We start from the raw sequence: 18,887 nt of genomic DNA on the forward strand, positions 1-18,887 counted from the left end.
CGAATTATTGCCATCAATGGACTGTGCATTATCTGAGTTTGTACATCAGTAGGTAGTACATGAGCGTAGAAAATTGGGCTTAATAAGTCCAACCGCAGCACTTCCCCCTTGAGCTGGAAGAGCTTAAGTCCAAGGCTGCAGCTAACAATCGCTGCGCTTTTATTCCTAATTTATTCAATTATTCTACACAAAAAAGGTCCTTAGGTCTGCGAATTGATGAAAAACATCCCTGTTATTACTTCCTGAAGGTTGAGGTGACATCTCAAAATATCTTGTTTTGTCCCATCAACAGGCCCCCAACTCCTCAAAAGTCAGAAAAAAACAGTTAAAAGCAGGAAATCCTAACATTTTTTGGTTTTTATCTGACTGCAGTGAAGCAAAAAGCAAATGCCTAATCAGTTAATCGCATTTTTCCACGCCACGGCATCACTGTAATAGACGTCTCTTTAGCAAGCGTAACTGCCATAGAAGTGATGATAATGATAATGTAGCTGGATAAAAACCTCCACTGGCAGTGCGAGGACCCCACCCCAAACAGCTCATTAGTCCCACTTCAGTATTTTTTTCCATGCTGCCCCGACTCCTGCATGATCTCACACTCATTACGGCTCAGCTACCTGTGAAAAATATCATTCGCCGCTAATGTTGCTGATTAGCAACGTGAGCCTGAAATGTTTTAGGAAATCAATGAGCGCACAAAAGGCATCAGGAGGAAGACAGGAATCCAGTTTTGGGGGTGGATCCGACATTTACCTATGCCACACATCCTGCCTATCAGAAAGAGTCCTCTCCTTAATGAGGCCAGTCCTGCTGCTCGCCTGAGTCTCGTTAAGCCTCCTGCCCTCGTTAAGTCCTCTAACACTGTTTTTTTTAATGAATACCAGAAGCTCTTAGCTGTTAGCCAATGCATAAGAAAATGGTCCTGAACACGGAGAGGCCACTGTGATATTTCCACTGACATCACAGTGACACACTTGTCTAAATGTAAATGTAAGGTTTAGGACAAGTAAAACCAATTGTTTCACTCTCCACGTTTTGGAATTTCGTTGAATGTTGTTAATTAAAAAAAAGAAAGAAAGCTTTAAAGGTCTTCCTGTGTGGGTAAATTGCTGTAAGCTCAGGTAAGAAATCCGGCGTTAATGACCAAATGGCTCCTGGCAGTCACCACGGGGGGTTAATGGAGGCGAGGTGGTTGCTGTGTTTGATCTCAGCGGGGCAGCAGTAGCATTAAAACATTCAATGGATCAGCGCAAAAAGGAGCTGCAGTAAAACACGCAGCTTCTCTTTAACCGAATAAGAGGCACAACAACAACAACAAAGACCACACGCTGAGAGGAAGAAAGAAAGTTTAAAATGACCACAGACAATCTGTACGCTGTTGTGTTCTGCTGGAAGCAGTGTGAGTCCTGCAGTAACAACAAAGCAAGGCAGCCAAGTGACCCTTGAAGACCTCCAGAAACCACCAAACCACATTTGATCACTACTGATTTTAAGCAGCAGAGCCTTCAACTTTCAGGCCCCTCTTCTATGGAACCAACTCCCAGTTTAGATTCAGGAGACAGACACCGTCTCTACTTTTAAGATTAGGCTTAAAACTTTCCTTTTTGACAAAGCTTGTAGTTAGGGCTGGATCAGGTGACCCTGAATCCTCCCTTATTGATGTTCCAATAGCCCTAAGTTACTGGAGACTTCCCATGATGCATTGAGTGGTTCTTCTTCACTCACCTCTTTTAACTCTCTCTGTGTTTATAAGTTAATCATTAGTTATTATTAATCTCTGCCTCTCTGTCCACCACAGCCATTCAGATAAACAATTAAATGACAGAAAAAATGATTTTTTTTCACCGTGGGCTACATAAATTTTGAATTTTTACACTGTGTTCACAGTGCAATAAATAAATAAATAAAACAGGACATTTTTGTGAATTAACAGTCTGGGCAGTCAGCTGCCAAAACTTTGGCTGTAATTTTACACATTTATTTCTTACAGTTTAAGCCCAAACAGTCGTGCTGACAGATTTCTTTTGTTTACTACAGCAACATTTCTTTATCACAAAAACTAAAAATGTGCTGGTGAAATCGCACTTCTGTTTCTTACATTGAGATAACTGGGAGATTAAATTGAAGTTAAACTTCTTTACACTAATAGAGAGGGCAGTTTCCCCAGTGTGCCTCACCTAAAATCAAAGTGGGCCGTGATGTAAAATGAGTTTGAGGTGACTGCTGTTGCAATTTGGTGCTATATAAATAAAATAGGATTGAACTGACTTGATTTGTTGGGAACCGCCCAAATAGGAGGACATCATAATCTTTTATTGTTACAGTGATACGTTGCTGTTGTAGACTGAGGCTAAGTAAGCACTAACTGATTTCTTGATTTCCATATAAACCGTAATGACCTTCCATCTATTGTGTGCTGTGTTCACTGTATGTGATGGGTACTTTAAGACAAAAGTGGCCTGGATGCAGTTCATCAGGCTAATATCTGATCTCACTTTTATCAACCACTGTGCAATTCAAGCAATGCAACATGGGTGATACTTGCTGGGGCAATAGGGGCAACTTTTTCTGGGTGTTTATCAGGACGCTTCTCGTATAAACAGCCCAGCAGTGGGTGTCAAATAAGTCTGATCTTGTCTGTGAGTGCTACATGATCCTTGCATCCACTGTTTTACCCATCATTGTAATTCTAATTGGACAGGACCTTCTTGTCCAACAAAGCACACTAAGATCCACAAATCCCTTCATTCAGAACTGACGTGCTTTCTGAAAGGTCAAAAACGTCTAACACCTCTTGGTGCTTAATTAACCTGACTCATCGTGACAAACAAGCAGCTGCTCTACTGCCGTGCTCTCGTTTGAAGCTGGAAAGGCCTGCAAGGATGTGCGCATCTTTGGCAAGGCTGCAAGGATTAGAGTTTGATTCTGGGAACTGAGATACTAGGATTTATGACCAAGACTTGCCGTCTCAGAAACATTTTAGCATGCACGCTAAATGGCCTGGAATCTCACAAGACATGTGCTGTGACCACATGTGCATTTTTTTTATTATTATTATCAAAGTCCCCTTCTCCAAACTGCATAAGCAATAACACACAGCAATGGAACTGTGCGCAGAAGTCCAACCCTGAAAAGTCATTCATGCAGCGATACCGCAGAACTTCTCAGATGCAGCAGTCTTGTCAAAACACTGCTACATGCCAATATGACAGCTAATAGTCCAGGAGTGCCACAACTTATCTGTCATTGTGAAAAGTGTCAAATCTAGAAGTGAAAATTGAGCATTCAACAAGTGGCCTAATCTGACATGCAGCTCTTTATTCAACAGGCACAGCACTGTGCATAAAACAGAGCCTAATATAGTAGCTAATGCTAAAAAAAAACTTCTTAAAAGCTTCTTAAACCGCTGAGACAACATGTACAACCAGCTGCATGCAAGACAGTTTTCTTTCACCGCCGCTGCACACAGTAAAACCCCTTTTGGTCATCCTCTCCAGTATAACCACGTTAAGGTTAAAAGGAAATGCTGGAAAACAGGGACTAAATCCGTTTTATGATTATTTATAACACATTGCTGGGTTTGCCATTTGCTTGCCAGAGACGCTTTGGAGAACTTTTTAACATTCATGCAAAAGCAGAGAAGAAGACAAGATGTTGTCGTCCTAAAAGAAAAGCAAAGCAACATTAACATCTTATTTTTGTGCCAGTGTACAAGCGGAAAAGGCATGTTAGGGCACAGTTGGTTAAGCGATATTGTACCATTTCCCTTTAAAACTTTCGAACGCTGCCTCTAGAGTGAAATATTAAGGCACCATGCAGCAGATGCGGGTTGTAAAATGCATGCATGCACATGTCCAATAACAAATGCATACAACGTGGGTTTGTCAATGTGTGTGTGTGTGCACCATATGTGAACTGATAGTGCTCCAACTGCACAGTGAAGAAATAAAGAAAAGAATATCCACAAAGTACCATGAAATCACAACTAAGCAATTTTTTTAATTGTGCAATATCAAATATTTAATGCTGTATTTCTTTTCCATTTTCCTGTTTGGGTTTGAATCACTGTGCAGATATTCATATTTTGTTTGAAGTTTGGACCGACCGGAGTGACTGTCACTGTAAACTGATTTATTCAGCCTGATATGACTTCATCCGTTGTCCCTCTCTCTTTCTCTCTCTCAGGAGCAAAGTATTATCTGTCCATCAAGGATTGTGCTTTTTTTTTTCAAGAAATTGTGGCATTTTGGCAGTGCAGATAATTTGATATTTATACGAATGAAGTGGATTTTATTGGATTACAGGAGACAGAGAAGCAAAAGAAGATAAACAGGCATCAGAGAGACAGAGAAAAGGAGAGAGAACGAGAGAGATAACCTGACAGAAGAGAGAGAGAGAGAGTTTCCGCTGGCTCCGGCTAAAGCTGCAGATTTAAAACCATACGCTTGTCATAGTGTTGTGTGCGTCTGTGTGTGTGTGCGTGTGTCTGTGTGTGTGTGTGTGTGTGTGTGTCTGTGTGTGTTAGGTGGGCAGGGCTTAGCTGGAGGAAAGCTGCTCATACTGGGTTCATACAGCAGGATCCCCGGGACAAACGGAGAACAGACAGCACCCAGACAGACGGCGCGAGAGCGAGACAGGTAGAGACGCAGACAGGGAGGGTAGGGATAATGAGGAAGATGAGTCAGGAATAGACAGAGGAAGGTGAAGAAAGCAGGACTCAGAATATGCAACATTTCTCCTCAACTTGCACACAAAGTGCAAGTGGATCGTTAAGCCATTGATTATATATGACAGGATTGAGCCAATCGAAGTGCACGACAGTTGACAGGCAGCAGAGAGGGTCAGGCTGCCTGCTACGTGTTATATCAGGCAGAAACCTGAGCCAACCAGATAACCAGGGGACAGCCAGCGTGATAAAGAGCCAGACTAAACATCAGCAGGAGAGCTTTGCTTGGCTCTGAGCGGTTTAAAAAGAAGCCAAGGCTAAGAAATAATGAAAAGATCAAACTTACCAGAGTCTTGGTCCATTTTGACTGACAGGGCTGGGCTCTGGGGGGCTGAGTCTTCACTCAAGGAGTAGCTGTGCTCTGCTTGAATATCTGTGAGATTAACAAGGCCGTCTCACAAGGATGGAAAATGTAGCAGTGCAAGCTCTGTGTGTGCATATTTGAGAGCTTTCTCATCTTCTGAGTCAATTGTTTTCAGTTCCAATTTTTAAAAAGATTTCAGTCACACTCTCTGTCATGTAAATACAGAGTTATAACATGACAGCACGATTACAGAAGGAAGCCACAAAGCCAGTTCAGTGCCCGACACCTCATGAATGAGCGGTGTCACTGCAGTGCTCTTCCGGTCTCTTGGCTGCATCAGTGATAGCTATTAAGACATATCTTGTCATTAAGGCCTTAATCGATGATGATCATGAGAGCACGGGTTCCTCATGAATGCTGCCCCTCAATATTCATGATTTTCTTTAATTAGACAGAAAAATCTGCTGGGAACTTCATGATGTCCAAGATTTAAGACTCTCACAATTACTCCCAGTGCTGTGCATAAGTCTCGAACTACCTATCATTTCTTTATAGTTTGCTTCCAAGGAGCGATAGTTCTCCAAGGTCTTTCAACAATTTCCCTTTGGCTCCCTTTTGACCTATTATCAGTCCAGTCATGACTATTGTCACAGGAATGTTTTGTTTATTAAGCCATGTAACAACTCAAAGGATGAACCAGTGTTGATCCTACAAATAAAAAAAAATGTAGCAAAGAACCCATTTTAAATTGTATCTTTAGGCACTTTGTTGCTAGGAGACTGTCACAAAAACACATCATTTGTTCCCATTTCTTCATAGTTAAATCTATGAAGAATGTCAACAATAACACAGGATTAAAAAAGTATTGTTGCACCAACAAGCTGATTCCCAAAGAGGTATTAGCTGAAAATTTGCCATATCTCAACATGAAGTTGAGTGTATCCTTAAAATCTTGAGGAAATAATTGAGAACAAAAGAAGAAGAAGCAGACCTAAAAAAAATCACTTTGGATGAACAGTATCTGCAACTCATGTCCGTAGGAAACAGGAAAAATCCAGCAAAGACCTGACACAGGACCTGAGAGATGATACTGAACTTTTAGGTGATCAGCTATTGTTCAGCGAAGGCTCATTACAAATTGTCTCAGTGGAAGGATAACAAGGAAGTCATTCTTAAGAAAGAGAAATGAGGAGAAAAGGCTGACATATGCCAAATTACACAAGAACTGGACTGAAAATCAGTGGCAACAGGTCTGATGGAGTGATGAATTCAAATGTGGTTAGAATCATTGTCAGGATATGTAGAAGAGGTTATGAGAGAGGTACAACAGTGAGTGTCTACAGTCATCTGTAAAACACGGTGGAGGCCCTATCATGGTTTGGGGCTGAATTTCAACCAGTGGTGCTGGAGTTCCTGCCGAAACTGATGCAATTATGACCACAGAAATGCACCATCAGATTGTGATTCACAATGCAATACCATCTGAAAAGCAACTAATCAGGAACAGCTTCATTGTTCAGTATGACAATGATGCAAAACACACTATCAATGCAGTAAAAGCATACAGTACCAGTCATGGATTGACCTCCCCAGAGCTCAGGCCTCAACATTACTGAAACTGTGTGGGAACATCTTGACAGAGGACAGAGGGAAAAGGCAGCCAACGTTCAAAGAAGAGGTTTGAATGTCCTTCAACAAGCCTTGAGAACTATTCCTGAAGACTACTTAAAGAAATTAAAGGAAAGCTGACTAAAAGAGTTCAGAATAAAGGTGGTCATGCCAAATAGTGACTACCAAACTCATTAGAATAAACTTTTCCAGAGTACTAAAAGTACTATTTTCTGGATAAATGTATACATTCATGATGCTATGTACATATCCACATGTAGTACATATACATATGTCCATACATAGTGAGAGTGCTGTTAAGACTTTAATGTAAAAGTGACTCAGGCGTTCTTGAGACATGATAATAACATAACATCCTGCTTTTTGTCCTTTCTTCTAATCATTCTAATGACTTTGTGACTATGGCAACGACTAACAGTGACACTCATTTGTCTCAAGTGATGAGCTGATGACAGCTTCCACAGGCTGTGAGCGCCTATTTTGCAATAACTTTGAGCTGATAAACAAGATCCAGTAACAAGTGAGTTTAATCTGTTCCGTTCCACAGGCAGGAGTTCTGGAAGTCAGACTTTGGCAACAAAAGCTGGCTCTCATATCATGAAATTTGAACTCTTGGGCACAGAAGGAGCCAGCGCTGATGTCAGAGAAGGCTTTTGATTCAACCCAAGTAATGAGACTGGGGACTTTTCTCCCCAAAGGTTGGCTAAAGCAATGATATGGTTGCCACAGTTGAGCTAGTTCTGACCTTTAGACAGGTTTGAATGGTGAACTTCTTACAGTGGCTTTTCCCATAACCACAGATGTGACTGGTTCCAACTTTCTAACTTGTGCCCAGCAATTCTGGCCCTGGCGCCAGTCATTTGGTGAAAATGCATGAAACTGGTTCTAGAGTAGGCACCAGGATTGGTGCTTCATTGGTGAAAAAGAGGTAAATGTACAGTTCTGGGCTGCCCTCAATGAACAAAGACCAACAAAAAAAGAACTGCGGTGCTCTCTTGAGTCGCGGCTCCAGACATCTGTTATTACTGCGCCAAAGAAGAGTACAAAGAATGGAAACACACAGCAAATGAATTGCAGCAACTGGCCTTAGCTTACAGTTCAATAGCTATTGTCATCATACCAGCATACGTAAGTCCAACCTGGTGCTGTACCCATGTGTATTCGATCCAAGGATCAATCAGTGCTCCTGGAATTACTGGTGATTACGGAAAACAAGTGAGAACTAAACAACTAAAAGGGATGATACGGAGCAAAAAAAGCCCAGCCATAAGGAGCTGTGTGTGGGTGGGTGTGACAGGTGGATTTGGATTATCTCTCATAATAAAACAAGAGGAGCTCACCTGGGCTGCTGTCCATGTCAATGTGTAAAAATGAAGGTCTTTCTGCCAGTAGGGGTCGCTCTAATACATGGTCGTCGAAGAAACTGTTAAATAATTCACTGCTGAAGTCGTCCATCTGGTCACCCGAGAAAGGCTGGAAAACATATACAGAAACAGACACAGACAAAGGAGTATTTAGCTGACGTTACTTTATAAAACCACTCTGGTACAATGAACCTCATGCAATTCAACGTTCAATGAAAAGCACAAGGATAAAGACAAGGGAAGATGGGCTCAAGGTATGGCGCTCAAATGCTTTTCTTTCTCCAACCAACAGTGCAAATCTGAAAACATCCAGCTTTCAGTGATATAAAAAAGACAAAAGTGGCAACCTTAGATAAGCTGGGACAAGAAAATAGCTGGAAAATTACTTCATTTTCTGCAAATCGACTCATCAAATAATGGACCTATAGTTTCAGTTCTACGACAGACTTATCTCTCAGTGTCAGAAACAAGACAACATAGGCTGTGTTGATGACACGAAGAGTCAGTCAATGGGAAACAGCATTGACAGATTAATCCTCTAGTCTGGATGAATGAGTCACTGAGCAGAGAGAGACGGTGTTCTGGAAGCAAGGGACAGCACGGTGCTCTGATTTCACTGGTTTATGCACACATAAATACGCACACACACACACGATATGAGTCACCCTGGTCTTCAGAAAACATGGGAAAAGCTGAACCAAAGCCTATGCGCACATACACATGGGTTGGTTGGAAACCCATCAACACACTGCTTGGAGGCTCTTCAGACACAGTGACAGAAATAACTTGATTTAATTAGCAAGAAACACAAAAGTTGATTTACATGTTTTATTCCTGGAAATTAGCTTAAGCGAGGCTCCCAGAACTGCCAGAAGTGTCACAACAGATAAAATCAGTCCAGGAGCAACAATAAAGACATGATTGGGACAATAAATACAAGGCTTACCTCAATATTTCAAATACTAACAATGGATCATATGCACGGAGGGAAAGGGCTTGTAAGAACTGTAAGAAACCGACTGAGGGCTACCAACAGAGCTGACATAAACACTAAGTTTTAGAGCACATTTTAAATTTGATAGGTAAACATTACTTTCTAAGCGTTCCTGTTATGATTAGATTCCCGTGTCTGTCTATTATGGGGGAATTTTTTTCCCCCTGTGAATTAATACTATCAGATAGAGCTCACATGAGCAATTTACTTTTAACAGATTTAACCTCTTCAAAAGTATATCTGACTTTTATTAATTGGCTTTATTCAAATGTTGCTGAATGTATCCATCAAAAAACATTAAAAAAAAAAAACTCTGCAGAGCTCGCTTAATAACCATGACTGCATTTGAAAGTGGGGGTGGAAGTGTATTTGAATGTCTGTGAAGGTTCTCAGTCATCCAGGTCATCGTAGTCAAAGGAGCTTGCAAAGAAAAGCGTCTGGACTTCTTTAAGTTGCTTGAAGACGTTTCACCTCTCATCCGAGAAGCTTCTTCAGTTCTGAGCATTCCTCGTTGCACTGTACAGCACTGCACTGTCCAGCATACAACTGTATGCTGGACAGTGCAGCGAGGAATGCTCAGACCTCTACATTGGAGAGACCAAACAGCCACTTCACAAGCACATGGCACAACACAGAAGAGCCACCTCCACAGGACAAGACTCAGCAGTCCATCTGCATCTTAACCCTTGTATGGTGTTCGGGTCTGTGAGACCCGTGTTCAGTTTTTTTCAAAAGAAAAATTAAACAATTAATTATTTTTTCACGTGTAAATGTGTTGTGTCTTTCCACTCACTCCACTTGATTATAACTGATTTATTTATAACATTTTATATAAAAGAAAAACGAGAAGCACATTAATTCATAAATGTGATCTAACAAAGGTAAAGGGAAAAAATTAACCATGTTTGCTGTTCATATGTCTTGTAATTGGGATGAAGTAAACATCTGTTGAGTAATTTAACATAAAATTGTTTGATAGTGTTAATTTGGAAAGCCAAAACTCTAGCGGGTCCACCAGACCCATGAACACTGGCTGAGTAACAAAAATACGAACACCACACAAGGGTTAAGGATAAAGGACACTCTTTTGAGGATGCCAATGTTCACATTTTGGACAGAGAGGACAGATGGTTTGAAAGAGGAGTGAAAGAAGTCATCTATGTCCACTGTGAGCGACCATCTTTGAACAGAGGCGGGGGTTTACGACACCAACTCTCTGCCATCTATAATCCAGTTTTGAGATCCCTTCCCAGACGCCTTAACGCCCACTCACATCCTGGGCCATCTGACCTCAGGAATTTGCATGATAAGGTGGGGCCAGGTTTCACAATGAACACACCCGAAACTCTGGCTGATTGGGACCCACACCCAGTTTCACACCTTGGCTCAGGCGATTAGAGGATCATCAGGGGGTCCTTTTGTCCCTCTGTGGGGGGTCACTCCCACTAGGTTTATATCTGGGACTCTCCACCATTTGACCTTAGAACTGAAGAAGCTTCTCGGATGAGAGGTGAAACGTCTTCAAGCAACTTAAAGAAGTCCAGACGCTTTTCTTTGCAAGCTCTTTTGACCAAGTGTATTTGAACTTCGGGGTATGTACTGATGAACGGACATCCTCCTTCAGGATTTTCTGGTAAAGCGCAGAATTCGTGGTTGCATCAATTACAGCAAGTCATCTGGAAGCAGCAAAGCAGCTGCAGACGATCACACTACCACCACCATGTTTAACTGTTGTTATGGTGTTCCTTTTATGAAATGCTGTGTTAGTTTTATGCAGACGTTACGGGACTCAAACCTTTCAAAAAGTCCAACTTTTGAATCATCAGAATAGTCTCTCAGACGATCAGGATTTTTTTCAAGATGAATCATGAACTTTGACCTTAACTGATGCAAGTGAGACCTGCAGTTCCTTAGATCTTGTTCTGGGTTCTTTTGTGAGCTCCTGGATGAGTCGTCGATGCACTCTTGAAGTCATTTTGTTAAGCAGTCATCTCCTGGGAAGGTTCACCACTGATCCAGGTATTCTCCATTTGTGGATAATGGCTGTCACTGTGGTTCACTGGAGTCCCAAAGCCATAGAAATTACTTTATAAGCCTTTTCAGAATGATAGATGTCAATAACTTTGTTTCTTATCTGTTTCTTTAGATCAAGCCTATTTCACTTTATCAGACATGTTGTATTTAAATGATTTCGTGACTCAAGAGGACTGGCAGCAATCAGGACGGAGTGTGACTGGTGACATTAAACTCAAGTTTCTAAGAAAAATGTGGTTAATAACTGTTAATTCATGATTTAACAATGAGGGAAGTTACTTTTTTCACAGGGGGACAGTTAGGTTTGGAAGTAGGGAGGAAGGTTCGGGATTTGGAGGTTCAGCAGACATGCAGCAGATGTACAGGTGCAAATGAAAATTTTAAAGATCTCTGCTACACTGAGGTGCTCCGGGTGGCCTTGACAGTAAGCCAGGAAATAGTCCTGCACACAACGGCAACTGTAATTATATGTATTTCTGTCCTATATCAACACATGCATCTTTTAAACCCACCTACGCATGTGTGAGTCATGGTCCGCTGGAGTAAAAAAAAAAAAGATAAAAGGAAGTCCATGAACCAGATCAATTTTTGTACCTGAACCTCAAGGCTCACTGAACCTCCAGGCAAAAAAGAAGTGTGTACATACGCAAGAACCCGAATGATATATAGCTCACGCTATGATATGAAAAGTTTAGTTGGTTCCAAATCAGCGTGCAAACAACAGCGCAGTTTGTCCAGGACGGTGGCTCCATCAAATAAAAAGCTTTCTGTTCCATATTCACATTCTCAATGTCGCTCTCTTTTAATCTTGTGTTTTGAATTCATCCATACTTTCACTTCCTTTACTACCTATCCACCTCTGGGTTTGCCCTATCCTAAGGCAAACGACTGGGTAAACCCTGGACAGGTTGCCAGAAAGGCAGACATGAACCCAGAACCTTCTAGCTACAGGGAGACAGTGCTAACCACTACATGACTGTGCTGCCTATTATAAACTCAGCAAACTCCTTCTGTTTATAGTCATGCAAATTCCAATAAAAACGCAGTCGCTGCTTAGTGCAGTTGAAGCCAAGACAGCATAAGCCAAGCCTCAGGTCAAAAACATCTATGAACAAGAAGTAAAGTCAAGGTTTCTGTAGCAGTGAACCTGCGGGGTCTTGGCCACCCGTCGTCCTCCCTGTGGCTTTTGTGCAGTTTTCCCGAGGTGCAAAGTCTTTCACTTGCAGACCTCCTGCGGTAAAGGACTGTGTAGCAGGGCCTGGCGGTTGCTCTTTTGACATGGATGGTCCAAAACACCCTCTAGTGTGAACCTAACTCAGTGGTGAAATACAATGCAGAAGGTGCAGTCATCTCATCATTTTCCCTTTTGAATATAACTCATGTATACAGTAATCCAAAATGACCAGATATTAGCTCATATCTTAGTATCAGTCTAGCATACACTCAGTGATCCTCTTTCACATGTGCATACTCGCCCATTCATACACACATACAGGAATAGCATATGCATCGTGACAAGAGAAGCCCTGTTGCACTAAATGCCATCAAAATATCCGTTTAAGTAACCTCGACACTGCCCCTATAATACTGCTCCATTAGGGAATATAGGTCACATTTAAAACCACCCTATTCAAAAACAAATCGAGAAAAGTTTCCTAATTGCGGTCATAATGGGAGTGATGTAGAGAGAGGGACAGAGAAAAAGCAGAGAAAGGTCCATAATTGAAGCATTATGCATCTAAAATTAGTTCTAGTAGCTGCATTAGCTCAACAGTGCAGCCAATATGTGGTTTTCTCTTTATTCTGCTATACTGTGTTGGGTTTTACTTCATATTTGTCTACATTTGGCTTCAGTTTTGCATTCAGCTGGAAGAGCGACTCTATTTTTGGGAGGTTGGTTTGTTTTCCACTTGCTTACCTCCAACACACCTGGAGCCTTCGATGCAGCTCTCACCCAATACAAGCACAATCCTGTGTGAGGTTAATCTTTTGCTTATCCATCACCTGGCATTGGGTTGATGTATGCGCGGCCACGCTGACTTTTTTCCCCCCCTGCATCCTGCACATTCAAGTATTCTGGCTGATAAGCCTTTTTCCTCTTGTGGCTGGACATGTGCAGACTCCTTTCACTAGAAAAACAATGGGAAATCTGCAGTTTCAAGACTCGGCTAAGTTTCATCCTTCCAGGTAAACCTTAAAGGTAAAAAAAACCTGGAGGGTGAATTTCACGTGCAATGGAATATGCTGCAAGAGGGGTGTGGCGATGACAACTTAAGAATTCTTTCATTTTAATGTTAATAAATGTTTTTCCAGTTTGTGTAGAGTGTAGATGTATACACCACAATACTGAGCCAAATGTAATAACTGAAATAATCAGATGCTGCCAAAAGTCCCTGCATCTCAACACAGCAGCAGCAGCAACAACCTCCTTTACAATCAATCATCCCTCACACCACCAGGTGAAGAGCTGCTGACACAAATAAGACTCTATGGAGAAAGCCAAGCTGTTGTTGTGGCAGCTACAGAGTTAACTTGTGGGCCACAAGTAAATTTATGCACGCAGATAAAGCAATGTTTTTGTGCCCCACCAATCCGTTTTCAGACTAAAGGTCAATATTCAGTTGACAATTTCTCTGAGCTAAATGCACCGATGCTAATCTGCATCACACCTGCACTACCTGACATTCAAATGGCAAATGCACCGGCAACATTTCCCATTCCTAGAACTGCCTTCTTTGCAATTAATTTATTATCGCAATGAACTGTTTTATCATCTGTACCGAGAACACCCTGTGTAGCGCAGCCACACTAGAAGAATACTTTTATTATTGGGGAGCTTAATAAACACAGAGTGTCTTCGGGTTCGATACTCGATCCTCAAAAATCTGCATCCGTGAATGGAGGAGCCGAAGTCTGAACCTGTTATTACCTGAAACGCTTCCCCTCTCTGCTGGGAAAAGATCCACTTTAGAGAAGAAAACAGTGTTAAAAAGCAGTTGACAAGTTTTATAGCTCATTTCAGGGCTGATGTGTCATTAGAGGGGACAAAGCTGAGAGATAAACCACACAAAGAGAACTGGGAAAGACAGAGGTATGGGGTAATTATAAATGTAGAGAGCAGCTCTGCTATGCCTGTAATTAACCGTGTGGAGTCTTAACACATCTCTCTCTTCTCTCTTTCATTCAGCTACCTCGCTGGTTCAGGTGAAGATGGCAGAAGAAAAATGGACTAAACTGCCTAGCCACTAGTCAGCGGTAGTAGAGTTCACAGGCAAGAAGAACCACCTCCTATATCTTTACGAGGACTGAAAGCACAGACTTGGATCACTGAGGCCAAAAACTGTATGTCATTATGGAGGGAATACAGCAGTGGAAAGTATCGTAAAAATCTTCAGAACAACATGTAAAAGGCCAAAGGAAAATACACTGAAAGAAAAATATCTTTATGAAGTCATGTAGCCTTGTAAACTGTCACTGACAATCATTTGGATTTGATCACAGGCTTCATATAAAAGTTGGATGTAGCCGCTGTGACGTCCCCCAGCGGTTTGTGGACTACTGTGTTGAGGCCTCCCATCAAGCATACTGGCTGTCACCATGAAATTTAGATGAAATGGTGGAGCGCTACGTTTCTGCTAACTTTAGTAAACTTGTTTAGCAAGGTGCAAGAGACACAGAGACTGATACCTGCTATTAATGTTGACAAAGGAGATTTACTTACTTTATAAAAGGAATGTTTTGAAAGCTTAAGCCCTTTAATTTACTAGATAATTGCATTCAAATTCACCAGCACCACAGTCTGTAGTCCTGTTCATTGATTCAAATTAGCGAAGCTACAGCTCACAACTGCAGCCACCTGTCAATCAAGTGGGCCACGCTACTCATTAAGTTAAATGCACAAGTCATATAGAGGTGGTGAGCTCACACTGGAGTGGTTCAAGTGATAATAATAACAACTGTACGGCATTAAAACATTCACAGCAGGTGGGATATCCGGTCTTTAAGTGATGGCCTGATGAAAGGATAGTTGCAGATTTCTGTCAGAATCTGCAGATTATGCAGTACAAATAAAATGTTAACGTTTCTCCAACGTTGTCTTCCCAGCAGTTTCACCGGATGGCCAGGAAGCGTTCACGATGTCTTATCGGGCGCTTCTCCGGCGCTGATAATTCAGCCGTCGACACGAAATATCATCATGTGGTGGCCTCGCTGGATCCGCTGTCCACCTGCTGTGTGATGACCCTCCTCCAGGATCCCCCCACCCAAAGGAAATACACCGCTCTCAAGGCGCTGCTGCTGTTGTGCTACTCCCTCTCAAATGCAGAGCTGCCCGAGAATCCCTCTCTCGTGCCTGGATGATGGTACCGCACTCAAGCTTATGGAGAGCACACCGTCCTTGCTAGGAACGGATGACGGCAGATTCCTCTTCACACGTCTTCCTCCGACAGTTGCCGGTGCGAGCTGGCCTCGCCAACTCCCCGCTGCTGGCTGTGAAGGATTACCACTCACTTGCAGAAGAAGCGGATCGCATTCTCCTGGCTACTAGGAGGTTCGGCATCCAAGCAATAGTTCCTGACTCACCGATGGCATCTCCCGCGCCCCCACCGATTCTCAACGACTCATCGATGGTGGCTGGGATGGTGGCACCAGCGTGCCTTTGCAGTTTTAAGGCCGAGGGAAACTAGTCCGCCAGCGCTCTGTAGCGGCCGTGACCGCTGGGGATAAGGAAAGGCTACTCTTCATAGAGAACTCATGCTCAGGGAGTTGACTCCGGCTCCCAGAAGAGCCTCGGGAACTCTCGTGTCGTCTTTGCATACCTTCACAATGGTATATTATTTCATCTTAAAAAAAATTGGAGATTTCCCACATACCACCAGAGAGAGCCGGACCACACTTTTATGAAGACTGAGATAGTGTAAGGAACTTGGTCAATTGAGAGAAAGTCGATGCTTCTCCACATTGAAGGGAGCCAGTTGAGGTGGTCTGGGTATTTCACATGGACATTTCCTGGACGAGGTGGTTGGGGCATGTCTTACTGGGAGGAGGTCCCGGGGCAAACCTACAACACGCTGGGGGGATTATATCTCTTAGCTTTCCTGGGAACAACTTAGTGTCTCCCAGATAAGGTGGAAAAGGTGGCTGGGGAGAGGGAAGGCTGGGAGTCTCTACCTAGACTGCAACCCCCACGACCCAGACCCAGATGAGTGGCAGAATGGAATGGATAGATAGATAGATGGATGTTATATTGAAATTCACTTCCATTCAGTTGTCCTGAAGGGGGAATTCAGCAAGAGAGAGAAAAATCTTATTTTTTACTGTAAACATGTTTATTTCTGCTCTAAATTTGGACATTTTAAAAAGGAAGTCCATGGAAAGTCACATCCTGTACCAACCTCAAGTGGCCATCTGTGATGGCTCGACTTTTAAGTCTCGAGGTTTGAATAGAATAGAATAACTTTATTATCCACATCAATGGAAAATTGTCTTCGGGTCCTCAAGCCATAAACAAATCAATCAATTCATACATACACACATATAAAATTGGCACTTGGATTTGATGAATAATGTTTATAATGGCCTATGCAAGAAAGTATTTCTTGTGTATCATAAGTAAATTAATAGGTAAAACATAATGACTACTTGTAATCAAAGCTTCCAGACTTCATTAATCCATGCTTTAGCTAATCATGAAGTAATACAACTACTATTAAATGTATCAAACCTGCTCCATTCTGCAGGGATACAGGGAGTGCAGAATTATTAGGCAAAAGAGTATTTTGTCCACATCATCCTCTTCATGCATGTTGTCTTACTCCAAGCTGTATAGGCTCGAAAGCCTACTACCAATTAAGCATATTAGGTGATGTGCATCTCTGTAATGAGAAGGGGTGTGGTCTAATGACATCAACACCCTATATCAGGTGTGCATAATTATTAGGCAACGTCCTTTCCTTTGGCAAAACGGGTCAAAAGAAGGACTTGACAGGCTCAGAAAAGTCAAAAATAGTGAGATATCTTGCAGAGGGATGCAGCAGTCTCAAAATTGCAAAGCTTCTGAAGCGTGATCATCGAACAATCAAGCGTTTCATTCAAAATAGTCAACAGGGTCGCAAGAAGCGTGTGGAAAAACCAAGGCGCAAAATAACTGCCCATGAACTGGGAAAAGTCAAGCGTGCAGCTGCCAAGATGCCACTTGCCACCAGTTTGGCCATATTTCAGAGCTGCAACATCACTGGAGTGCCCAAAAGCACAAGGTGTGCAATACTCAGAGACATGGCCAAGGTAAGAAAGGCTGAAAGACGACCACCACTGAACAAGACACACAAGCTGAAACGTCAAGACTGGGCCAAGAAATATCTCAAGACTGGTTTTTCTAAGGTTTTATGGACTGATGAAATGAGAGTGAGTCTTGATGGGCCAGATGGATGGGCCCGTGGCTGGATTGGTAAAGGGCAGAGAGCTCCAGTCCGACTCAGACGCCAGCAAGGTGGAGGTGGAGTACTGGTTTGGGCTGGTATCATCAAAGATGAGCTTGTGGGGCCTTTTCGGGTTGAGGATGGAGTCAAGCTCAACTCCCAGTCCTACTGCCAGTTTCTGGAAGACACCTTCTTCAAGCAGTGGTACAGGAAGAAGTCTGCATCCTTCAAGAAAAACATGATTTTCATGCAGGACAATGCTCCATCACACGCGTCCAAGTACTCCACAGCGTGGCTGGCAAGAAAGGGTATAAAAGAAGAAAAACTAATGACATGGCCACCTTGTTCACCTGCTCTGAACCCCATTGAGAACCTGTGGTCCATCATCAAATGTGAGATTTACAAGGAGGGAAAACAGTACACCTCTCTGAACAGTGTCTGGGAGGCTGTGGTTGCTGCTGCACGCAATGTTGATGGTGAACAGATCAAAACACTGACAGAATCCATGGATGGCAGGCTTTTGAGTGTCCTTGCAAAGAAAGGTGGCTATATTGGTCGCTGATTTGTTTTTGTTTTGTTTTTGAATGTCAGAAATGTATATTTGTGAATGTGGAGATGTTATATTGGTTTCACTGGTAAAAATAAATAATTGAAATGGGTATATATTTGTTTTTTGTTAAGTTGCCTAATAATTATGCACAGTAATAGTCACCTGCACACACAGATATCCCCCTAAAATAGCTCAAACTAAAAACAAACTAAAAACTACTTCCACAAACATTCAGCTTTGATATTAATGAGTTTTTTGGGTTCATTGAGAACATGGTTGTTGTTCAATAATAAAATTATTCCTCAAAAATACAACTTGCCTAATAATTCTGCACTCCCTGTATTACGCAGACCTCCTCTCTGATTATGCACTTCTGTGCCACTGCCTCAGCAACGGTTGTTAGCATTAGCTCAAACGATCATATAATTGCTGGCAGTAACCTGGACAGTTTTAGGTCCAAAACCCTGCAGGACTAAGGTCCATTATAATGAATCCCACAGTGAAATAAATCTGGTTCTCATACCCGACCATGCGCATGACTTATGCCTTCAAAAAAATAAGAAAAAAATCCAGACAAAGTGAAGAAATAAATTTCTTCCTGATGCATTTGCTTAAAGTGTTTCCTATAAATGAGTTATATGAGCCGCACGTGTGTTTCATGTGTCTAGTCTATGTTTAGCTTTCTCTGATTTAAGCCTTGATTTTTTTTTCCTTACATAAAAGCAGGGATTATTTTGCATGCTTAAAAAAAAAAGAAAAAAGAAATACCAAAAAATTCCTGGTTGCTCCAGTCTGTAGGAGATATTTCCTAGATTAAAGGAATTTCTTCCATCTTTATCACGAAACAGGTGAAATTATCCTTCACTGCAC

At 42.1% G+C, this 18,887-nt stretch overlaps 1 protein-coding gene across 1 annotated transcript in view; it reads right to left on the reverse strand.

The window, feature by feature from the left end:
* creb3l1 (cAMP responsive element binding protein 3-like 1) overlaps positions 1 to 18,887 on the reverse strand; it is a 40,134-nt gene that overhangs the window by 16,896 nt on the left and 4,351 nt on the right. The window contains exons 2-3 of the mRNA XM_086282160.1: positions 8,000 to 8,132; positions 5,013 to 5,099 (exon numbers count right to left, since the gene is read on the reverse strand). Coding sequence (XP_086138286.1) covers positions 5,013 to 5,099; positions 8,000 to 8,132 — 220 coding nt within the window. The remainder of the gene's footprint in view (positions 1 to 5,012; positions 5,100 to 7,999; positions 8,133 to 18,887) is intronic.

The sequence above is a fragment of the Aulonocara sp. 'chitande type north' Nkhata Bay genome, linkage group LG23 (genome assembly GCF_057382095.1).
Source record: "Aulonocara sp. 'chitande type north' Nkhata Bay isolate Kocher_YH1m ecotype deep benthic linkage group LG23, A_spYH_male_GT1.1, whole genome shotgun sequence".
NCBI lineage: Eukaryota > Metazoa > Chordata > Actinopteri > Cichliformes > Cichlidae > Aulonocara > Aulonocara sp. 'chitande type north' Nkhata Bay.